We start from the raw sequence: 11232 nt of genomic DNA, 5'->3' as shown, positions 1-11232 counted from the left end.
TCTACTACATCCTCACAGTAACATCTCACCTTCTTCACAGATATTTTTATTGTGCATAAAGAAAAGATAATACGACTGGTAAACGGATAATTACATCAACAATCCATGTTTTTCTTTCATCCGCATAACACTTTATATAACTAAGTGGCGTTGTTGCGGCGCACACCACTACTACCACCACCACCACTACCATTACAGGAACACGTGCATTCCCACCTATCGCTTCATCATGCACTATATTAACGGTAAGTTATCGCTGAGGTCTTGTCGATGAAGGCCGCTGGGTGGAGGAACGGGATCGAGCTGCAGGGAAGGGGAGCAGAGGGAGCAGGGGAAGCATTGTCGGTGGCGGTGGCGGTAGTGGAGGGTGCCTAGCGAGGTGTGTGGTGTCAGTCGTTGTCACACAGCAGGACGTACGCTGCACGGCTCTGCACGCCGGCACTGTGTGACTGTGTGTGAACGTCTCTTTCCGGCCAAGCGAGTCCCATCTCCCGTCTCCTTTCACGTCACATCGCCGTTGACAGTGTGTGGTACGCGTCTTAAGGTGTGTTGGTGCCTGAGGGTAGGCATCGTGGATGGTGCGGACAACCCGGTCTTCTGGCCGTCACGCAGCATAGTCGCAGTGGCAGATGCACGGCTACCCAAAGGTGTACGATGGCGCTTTTAAGGTGCCGCAGCATTCGCATGCTCCTGGTGGCGTTGGGCCTCGCCACGGCGGCCGTCATGACGATGGGATGGTGGTGGCGGCTACTGGGAGCATCACGACCATTCCCAGGACGAGCCTCAGTCTTCCTGGAAGCCACAGAGCACTCCCAGATCCCGCAGCTCTACCACAGCACACACACTCGGCTACAGACACACCCTGATACAGCAGTCCCCGCTGACCGCTTCTGGCATCTGGACCTAAAAGGCGGCGCCCCCAAGGTGGAAGTGCTGGAAAGCCTTATGGTACTGGCGGCACGAGCTGGAGCCACAGGAGTGCTTGTGGAGTGGGAGGACGCCTTTCCTTATACGGGCTCCCTTGCAAACTTGTCAGCACACACCGCCTACACGATGCAGGAGGTGCATCGCATCGCCGATGCGGCCAAGGGAGCGGGACTCAAACTGGTGCATCTGATGCAGTCTCTGGGCCACCTGGAATACGCCCTCAAGCTGCGGCAGTGGGCAGAATTACGGGAAGGCGAGAGCCCGGCAGAAGCCTGCCCTTCCCGACCAGCCACGGCCCGTCTGGTGACTGACGCCATCGACCAGCTGATGAGTGCCATGCCTTCGTCCCTGGTGCACATCGGCGCTGACGAGGTGTTCACGCTGGGCCAGTGCTCTCTCTGCCGTGCGCGGGACATGACGCCACTCAATCTGTACTTGCACCATGTGCTGCACGTGGCCAGGCACGTAAGGACACGGTGGGGCGTGCGTGTGCTCATGTGGGACGACATGGTGCGCCGCGCTCCCGTGCAAGCCCTACGAGCGCTGGCAGGCGTAGCTGAGCCCGTGGTGTGGGCGTACGGCCCAGATGTCACTCGCATGGTGCCGGCCTACATCCTTAGGACCTACGCCGCCATCTTTCCTAAAGTCTGGTTGGCGCCGGCCTTCAAGGGCGCCACCGGTCCGCGAGCCATCATGCCGGACGCCGCTCGACACGCCGCCAACACGTTGGCGTGGGTGCAGGTCGCCCATCGCATGCAACACACACGCCTCAACGTGGCTGGCCTGATCATCACCGGTTGGTCCCGTTATGACCACTTCTCAGTGTTGTGCGAGCTACTACCCCCCTCCACTCCCTCCCTGGTGCTGACGCTGCTCACTGCCTCCCGCGGCAGCCTCACCCCCGCCAGCCTTCAAGACGCTCACGCTCTCCTCGACTGTCCACCGCACGTCATGCTGAATCCTGCCCAGGACCGGCACCTGTGGGCCACCCGAGACTGCGCCTTTCCCGGGGCCAACGTGGCCGCACTGCTGCATCGCTTCGCACGCCTCAGGGACGACGTGAAGGATATGCATCACGAGGCGGAGGAGAAGGGAGGGTGGCTCACGTCCTACAATCTCCGCTATAACTTTTCCTCGCCATCACGGGTACGCGAGGCGACAATGAGTCTGAGGTCCCTCTCCTCCAGCCTGAAGGAAATGTACGAGGAGGCCCGCGCGGTATTGTCACAGTACCACGACCTCCACACAACCAAGGAGTGGACGGAACAGCATCTGGACCCCCTAAACACCACGCTCACCTCTCTGCGCCGCTCTGCCACCACGTTGCTTAGCTTCACTGTGTGGCCTAGAAGACCTCTCGACTTGACTCAGCCCAACCAACCCACCAAGATATTTCGAAATCACTCCCAGTCCTCACCATTCGTCTAAACTTGTCTGCTATATCATTTCCATTATTAAATGTAATAAAAGATTAATTAAGTTATTTTTTTCCTTTGAAAGTCATCTTAAGAGTTTGTTTCACGGCTCAGACGAACACTTCATCCTTCATAGACACAAACCATCACATTCTGTCAGTCGAGCAGCTTGTTTCACATCTATCACTCTCCTTCTTCCCGTCGCATCTTACAATCTCTCGTACCGAGAGATGTTGAGCACGGTCCAGGATGAGGATCAAGTAACTATATTATAGTCACACCCGTCACACAGGAGACGCTGCAGTAGGACACATGTAGCCCACAACACCAGCCACCTAACATAAGCAAACCTACCTATCCACAAGATGCCTACCTTAATGCTCGGGTATTTCAGCGCGTGCTGGAAATAAGCAAAAAAGGATAAGATGTATACGGACTTTCTCTTGTGGTCGGACAACCATTAAGTTTAATTCAGTATTCATTAGCACCTTCAGGCAACATCAATTGATTTAAACTTTCAAATTTCTGATATTTAATTAAATGGAAATCACTGACGAGATCCAAGTAGACATAGTTGTGCCACCAGACTGGGGTGGGTGTTCCCATTCAATAAGCAAGTTCACGCCCCGCCTATGGCTTTCTGTTGGCAACTGAGCATCCCAACCGTTAACCTGCGGTACTACTGGGAGTGGTTATGCAGCTTGGTCTGGCTTAACTTGGCTTAGTCAGCATGATGCAATCTTCTAGACTAAGCAGAAATCCCTTCTTAGGATAGTTTCTGTACTATCAAAGTCATCACTCTTCAGGCTACATAAATCCAGTTTCAGACATAGTGTAATAAAAGCCTAACATATAAGCGTCACAAGCTTCATTCCTTTGTAAGTATAGCATTTTGAAATGTGTTCCTGGAACATCTGTGCTCTCCTTACACATAACTTTACCACAATGACAAAAACAACAAACCATACCCACCAACCCATACCCAAGATGAAAAATGTTGAAAAGACATACCTAGATCACAATTTAAACTTTCGTACTAATGTTAAAATTCTATCAGTTCAATGTTTTTATCTCCATGTTTTTGTATTACTTGAAATGATCACATAAAGGGGCAGGGAATAATTTTACTTGTTTCACAATTCTTTAAATAAAATTAGTATTATAGGAGTTGTTGATTTAGTTTATTATACAACTGTATCTTATGTACATGGGTCACAATCAGACGGACAAATACAAGAAAAAATGTACTTACTGAACCATGCTCAAAACCATTAGTTAAATGAAATACTGACTTGAAATAAGGTACACCAGCTTCACTAGACCTAGTTCCTGAAGTTTTAATATAAAATATCAGGGTCAAAGGTTTTATTACAGGACCATTCAGTTTCTGAAAATAGTTTCACTGCGATTTCTTTTAGTCCACAGAATAAATAAATGAAATGATGGGTTTCAACCTGGAATGGTTCAAGTTGCATTTTTAGGCTTGTTTTGCTTCCAGCTTCAATCTCAGGGATTCAGGCATACTTGGAGGAGGTGGGCGTGGCAGACCAAGTGTTACCTTCACTGCATCATAGATGAACCACTGCAGAGCAGTCAGTGTTCCAATCATGATGATACGGGGGAAGAGACCCTTCCACAGTCCTGTAGCAAAAAAATTTTCTATAATATTTGTAGACAATACTATCTGTGCAACCTACCTAGTTTATCAAATCAAAGTAGAAAAGCATTTTGCAAAATAGCACCATACACCAACTTATAAATATTTTCATTAGCAATTATTCAGACCACATGGATGGTTCATGGGCACATCTGGTGTACTGATTAAAACTGAGTGTGGGGTGTATGAAGTACTGTATAAATGCTATGGTCTTTGGATGGGAGTAGATGTGAAATAGAGAACAGTTTCATTACGATGGGGCAAAGATACACCTGGGTATGTCCTCAGGTTTTGCTGTGAAAGTATGTGACCAGCTGTGTTATGCCTAAGCTACTGGGAAGCAGAAATGTTCACAAGACTTCCTTTCTACCACAGGTTGATGGAACTAAGAGTGAATGATATATGTTTGTTTGTAGTGGGTGGCACTTGTCTGGACCACTCCTGAGTTTGCTGGCTGGTTATATATATATATATATATATATATATATATATATATATATATATATATATATATATATATATATATATATATATATATATATATAATATATATATAGACAGATATATAGACAGATATATAGACAGACAGATAGATAGATACGAAAACTTGTTATTGGTAAGAAATTTGGTACCACAGCAATTAGCTGTCCTGCCAAAAGTTGGTGAAAGCAGGGAGGTTGAGTTTTTCATCAGCTTAGTTTGCACCACTTAAAGTTGTAAACTATAGAGCTTTGGGCAAATTCCTAATTGACATTGAATTGCAGCTTATCATAACTAATGCATAGTATGATAGTGTATACTTTGTATATATAAAGGTATGGGTTGTTAGTTAATATAATGCACTACTGGAGAAAATGGCACCCATTGAGATCATGGAGCATGTCATGCATCTTTTTCTTAGGCCTATAAAAGTAGACAGGCGAGTGAGACAGTCACACTCTCTCAAGCGCTCAATACCACCAGTACTAGAGCTCACCACCTGTACCAGCAGCAACCCTGTGGCACCACTATGACCCGGCACTACCTCCACCAGACCCCATCTAAGACAACTAAGTTCAGAGTAAGGGAAGGCCTTCACTATATACTCAGTTTGAGCTAACTTGCGGCAGTAGCAACTAACCACATCAAGTTAACTATTCAGTAGCACCCTCCTTTTTTTTTTTTTCTTTACTCCCCTTTTGTGGCATTAAGTCCCATGCAAGTTGTGACACGACTGTTAACAAATGCAACACCATAAAGAGTAGCAGAGCAATCAAACTGAGTATTTTAAAAGTCTTAAAATAAAATGGAAATGTGTATCACATGCATGTCTTACCTGCCATACCAAGTTTCTTGGCAACACCCATTGCAGTAGATCCCTTGTCCTGATTCAGCTTGGACACAATAGTGTCAGCTGGATGAGAGACAATAGCACAGAAGACACCTGCAATATAACCAGCAGCAAAGGTGACAACCAGCTGCTCTGACTTGGTGCACTGGTCTCGGGGCTTGGGAACGACATACTGGTACAGAGCCTCAACTGTCCTCTCAAAGCAGGCAAACTTCATCATGGTGTATGGGATTTGTCTGCACCACAGAGGCACGACACCCTTGTAAAAGCCCCACAGACCCTCTTGTTTGTAGATGATGGGGGCTCCAGCACGCAGTGTGGACACAAATCCTGGCATAGTCTGAATACGTACCTGCAATTCAAAGCAAACTATGTACATAGACCATAGATGAAATCAAAGCCTCAAAATGTCAAAAAATATTGTGGTCTGACTGACACTGTGGTAGATTTCTTTGTTGATTGGAAACTAACTGATAATTCCAGAACTCAATGCTGATGGAGGTGACTGGCAGAATAGCTGTTTCTTCTTTGCATTCTCTTTGTCTACACTTACAAACAGGCTTAAAACCTTGGCAAGAAGTGTTACGGATGCCCCATTTGTTAAAAAAAAAAGCAAATTTTCCCTTATGTACACCTTTCTCCAGTTAGTATCTCCCTCCAGATGCAATAGGAATAGAGGTAAAATGTCTTCCCTGTACATTATAGAACTGTGAGATGTCATTATGACCAGCCACTTTCTTCCTTAGAAAGAGCAAGCTGCCTGATCACCTCTCCTCATGATGTCAGCTACGAGATGACTATAGCACATACAGGGACTGTAACGTGATAGCTTCTTGCTGCCTCCCCTTCCTCATGTTCTTATGAGCATTTATACAATGAGAAATAAGTACAACTGCAACTGCCTCCTCCTTGGACACCTATTTTGTGAAACACCATGCAGATGAAAAGTGGAAAGTGTGATGAAAAAAGAAAAATTGTAGCAACTGAGTTCAGCAATAAAGTGTAGCATTGAGTGTTACGAGCAAGTTCAGTTCAGCGATTAAATGAGTTTATGCAAAATAAAAGTACTGAAAAAGGATGAAATGAAATAAACTCTTCCCATCTCCTCCCCCTCCAGCTATACCAGCATCTTCAACCAGCCCCAAACCATCTGATCTCCAAGATAAGTAGAGTATTCTATAAAACCAGTTTTATCTATTTACATTCTCTTCTGTTATGTTTTATTATGTTTTAGACAATATTTGTTACCCATAAATAACTTTCTTAACTTAAAACACATAAAACAAAATTAGGGTATCTTTTTGGGAGGCTGGAATGGATTAATGGGATTTCAACTGACTTGACTTATGAGAAAATTGGGAAGTGAGCACCATCACAAACAAAATTAAACTTGTAAGTCAAGGTACCACAATGATCAACTACAAATTTATATAATATCATAAACAAAAAATAAAAATGTACAGAAATCCTTCCTTACCTTAACGGCTTCCATGGGGGAAAGAGCAATATCTGCAAAGAATTCTGCTGAGGCTGAAGCAGCTAGGTACAAGGAAGTACGGTACAGGTAAGTCCTCTCTTCCCCAAGCATATTGCTGTACAATATCTTGAACACTTCATAAAATCCAAATTTGCAGACTCCCTGCATGGAGTACCCAATGCATGTTGGAGCCCATCCCTTAGCCAAACTGCGGACTCCTTCTTCAGCAACAGATACCTGGGGGGTGAAAAAAAACATACAAAAACTTAGAACTGTCAGCTTTAGTTAGCCATAATGGATTAAGGTCAGGGCAGTGAAGTCAATTTACTCCTTCACCACTATAAAGCACAAGTCCCAAGGCATCAGGCATCTTGCAACAAGGTGATGCTATTAGTGAGTCATAAAAGAGCTGTACTTGTTGTTATCTGACAATTTCAAGTATGAGCATCTTCTATTGGCATCAAAGTAACCAAAACAAATACTATGGATTGCGTGGAAGGCCTCCTGCTATGATTGATCTTCTTAACAAGTTACGGCACATAGTACTCCAAAAAGTGTCTGCACAAGATATGACTCGGAATTTTAAGACAGTTCTGTTACTATATACTACAGACTGGTTTGAGAATTGAGCCTGAAAGACCTGGATACCCAATGCCATTTTATACAGCTGAACATCATCATAACAATTATTAGCTAACCTTGAATCCATTGATAATTCCTTTGTATTTGGCTGGATCGACTTGGATTCTGCACTTGACTAAATCCAGGGGCACCACAGCAGTGTGAGTGATGCCACAGCTGAGTAGACCACCAAAGCCACACAGGGCATAGTATTTTGTAGAGCCATATTCACAGCTGTACTGCTCTGTAATCAAGGTATATGTACATGATGAATAAGGATATTCAAGCAATCATTTGTAAATCAGACATCTTTTTTTTACTTTTTTTTTTTCCTTGCTGACTCATGTGGAATTCTGACTTATGGAGATTTTACATTTCAAAACTACCCTATACAATACTATATATATATATATATATATATATATATATATATATATATATATATATATATATATATATATATATATATATATATACTGTATATATAAACTTTTTTTTACAGTAATATATACATCATTGAAATGCTTCCTCTTTTCTGGCCTTTTCACAATGTCTCTATCTCCGACAGAGTGTGTGTGTGTGTGTGTGTGTGTGTGTGTGTGTGTGTGTGTGTGTGTGTGTGTGTGTGTGTGTGTGTGTGTGTGTGTGTGTGTGTTTCACTGTTTGATCTGCTGCAGTCTCTGACGAGACAGCCAGACGTTACCCTATGGAACGAGCTCAGAGCTCATTATTTCTGATCTTTGGATAGGCCTGAGACCAGGCACACACCACACACTGGGACAATAAGGTCACAACTCCTTGATTTACATCCCGTACCTACTCACTGCTAGGTGAACAGGGGCTACACGTGAAAGGAGACACACCCAAATATCTCCACCCGGCCAGGGAATCGAATCCCGGTCCTCTGGCTTGTGAAGCCAGCGCTCTAACCACTGAGCTACCGGGCGTGTGTGTGTGTGTTAATGAGCATTTCCCTGCCTAATTTCTCTCACTCTCTCGCCCTAAATCCTCACCAGTGTTGGCAGCGGAGATGGACCGGCCAGCCACTAGTTCTTTCTGTGGAGCATCACAGTGAGCCTCTGTTGTCCGTCTGAACGGGGAGTTTTTGGCAGCTTCCCACAAGCCACTGAACATTTTGAATCTGGTAAAGAATGAAAAATAAATTACACAGAATATAAAGAATTCAAACCTTAACTCACACCAGAATGGAGAATCAGGCACTGCTGGTGAATAACTACTTGGTAGGTAATCTGTTTCTGTAATCACTAAAACAAATCCATCACTCCTAAAAAGCAAAAGGAAACTCTTCTTCTTAGAGTACAGACTTCTCTTTTCTTGATTATCACTTATCACAAGAAAATGAGTTGTGTCCTTTATAGTTATACCTTGACCAACTATATCAAGGACAGCTTTCTCTAAGATCTACCCAACAAAAAAAAACAAAAACTATTAATATTGGAGTGCAGTGCTACTAATTGATGACAAGTTACAGTATCTATCTATAACACTTTATAGAAATAATGAGAGAGAGAGAGAGAGAGAGAGAGAGAGAGAGAGAGAGAGAGAGAGAGAGAGAGAGAGAGAGAGAGAGAGAGAGAGAGAGAGAGAGATGTTATGGGATGCTGCCCTTAATATAGGTGATAAGATATACTAATCATATACATGATATACCAATAAAAAAATTTCTGCCTCAAAATCTACTGCATTATAGGAAAAACATCAATTTCCATTACTTTTCTATTAGATGTTTCTACAAGATTTATCCTTGTTTTTTTTCCTATCCTACTTCATGGCCCCAATATGTCTGCATTTTGGAAATTAACCCTTTGAGTACCATGACGTATTTCCATACTCTTCTAGTTACTAAGTGGTGATTTTATACAGCTTCAGAAACTTATGAGAGGGATTAGAATAGTGAAGACTGGCCATTAATCTTCTGACCTCCATATACCTTTCCTAATGCTAATAAAATGGTCTAATCCTACAGAGATCTCAAGATGAAAATGTGTCACAGTATTGAAGAGGTTAAAGATGTGGAGTGATGCCTAAAACTGCAAATTAACCCTTTCATTACAAGACATTACTTTTTAACATCTACAGTATAACGATTTAGACACATCATAGCATAGGAAACAAAATTACCCATCTAATGTATTTTATTTTATCTCTCTTTGCAAACAATTCCAGGGCTTAGAATGTTAACAAGGGCGATCGCGGCAAAAAGAATTCAGCGATGGTTCCTATTTCTCATTCCTTCAGGCCAGTGTTCCCTTCACCACTGCCTGCCACAAAGCCGGTCACTTCCATTAGGGTTAATATTGAAATAACATCCGTGTTTCATCCCAGGGTTATGGTAAGGTAGGATTAATCTAGTTCATTGATTTCACTGCGTAGATCGCGGAATAAAAAAAAAATAAAATAAAAGATATTTCTGGCCAGAGATAGTCACCGTCTCTAAGTCAGTAGGAAGGTAGATAATTTTCACGAAAGACAAGCAAATTACGGAAATAACCTCTGCCAACAAATATCCAGATGCTACCAATTTACTTTAGTGCCACAAATATGTTGCTTTTCCAAACCGTGAACCACATAACGGAGAATAAAGACGAGTTAATGAGCTAAATTAATCAAACCATGTAGCCCTCAGATGAAAAAACACTTAAGCCATTTTGATACCACCTGTTGGTTCTTACATCTGGAGGGCAGCTGCTGTGCCAGGAGTGGGGCAATCGGGCAAACACAACAGCCGAGTAACCTTTGCCCGTTCACCACCTCCCTTCACACACCGGCTCCCTGCACTTACCGCCCTGTATTTTCTTTCCACCGCTATACACCGCCTTAATATGCATGCCAGGCGAGTCACAAGAGCTTTATGGTTATGCCTTGCTACGTAATCTACTGGTCAAAGCTGTATATACCAAAGATATGGAGAAAAAGACGGGACTCACGGTTAAGATGGCGGTGGCCTCTGCTCTGCTGGGATCGGCTGCGGCAGACGCTCGCTTGACCTGCTTCTCCAGCCTGCTGACCCAAAAAGATCTATCCTGCATATAAAAGTTCGAAATAAACCAGATATATCTCAAGTTGCAATTTAACATGTAAAATAAGTAATTAAATGGTATTGTACATACTTTTTGATTATTCATGTATGTTTTTTAAGTTGTATATTGATTCCCCATTACGTAAGAGTGCCAGTCAGCTGAGTACGAAGCTGTGATGCAATAATTAGAACTTTGTGTACATTGTAATGCATGGTGCTTATCAGCTGACCGATAACACAATGTTTTGTTAAGTAGAATTAAAAGGAGAAAAGGTTCACGAACACGTTTCTGCACGACAGGTTTGCAAAAAATCCCATATTCATCACAGGCTCTTCACATTATTTTTCTTTAATTGAGTTAAACACCATGATGATGTTTAACTCCAAAGGCTGAATTTGGCAAATTTGAGGTGCGAGCAGTTATAAAGTTTCTCCTTCTACAAGGCAAAGGAACAAGGAAAATTCTCAGTGAGATGGGTCTTGAAAGATATACTCCACACTTGAAAAGGAGAGAGAGAGAGAGAGAGAGAGAGAGAGGTGTCAAGATTCTGTACTGATTTTGGATTCATTTTTGAGCTTTTGTCAAGACCTCCAGGCTCCAACTTCTGCGACTGTCAGACAAAAAATTTGTGCGGGCATGAAATTCTGTGGGATATTTCAAATTATTTTCACCTCATGGCGGATACTCTGGCTATTTTCCTCGAAAGTTGGTGGTAACTTAAGTCACATGTCATCAATGATTTTTGGACACAACGTTGTCGCGTG

The 11232-nt window shown here is 43.2% G+C and overlaps 2 protein-coding genes across 2 annotated transcripts; one reads left to right on the top strand and one right to left on the bottom strand.

The window, feature by feature from the left end:
* The first annotated feature begins 51 nt into the window (after positions 1 to 51).
* Positions 52 to 2402, top strand: LOC123503866 (hexosaminidase D-like). The gene has a single exon (XM_045254003.1). The coding sequence runs from the start codon at positions 655 to 657 to the stop codon at positions 2353 to 2355; it is 1701 nt and encodes a 566-aa protein (XP_045109938.1). The 5' UTR covers positions 52 to 654; the 3' UTR covers positions 2356 to 2402.
* A 1099-nt stretch (positions 2403 to 3501) lies between these two features.
* LOC123503869 (phosphate carrier protein, mitochondrial-like) lies at positions 3502 to 10502 on the bottom strand. Its single transcript, XM_045254008.1, has 6 exons — positions 10376 to 10502; positions 8441 to 8568; positions 7505 to 7671; positions 6807 to 7043; positions 5315 to 5681; positions 3502 to 3983 (listed from the first exon to the last, which is right to left on the bottom strand). Exons 2-6 carry the CDS (start codon positions 8559 to 8561, stop codon positions 3820 to 3822), a joined length of 1056 nt encoding a protein of 351 aa, XP_045109943.1. The 5' UTR covers positions 8562 to 8568; positions 10376 to 10502; the 3' UTR covers positions 3502 to 3819.
* Positions 10503 to 11232: the final 730 nt, after the last annotated feature.

The sequence above is a fragment of the Portunus trituberculatus genome, chromosome 14 (assembly GCF_017591435.1).
Source record: "Portunus trituberculatus isolate SZX2019 chromosome 14, ASM1759143v1, whole genome shotgun sequence".
NCBI lineage: Eukaryota > Metazoa > Arthropoda > Malacostraca > Decapoda > Portunidae > Portunus > Portunus trituberculatus.
This window is presented reverse-complemented; position numbering and strand designations above follow the sequence as displayed.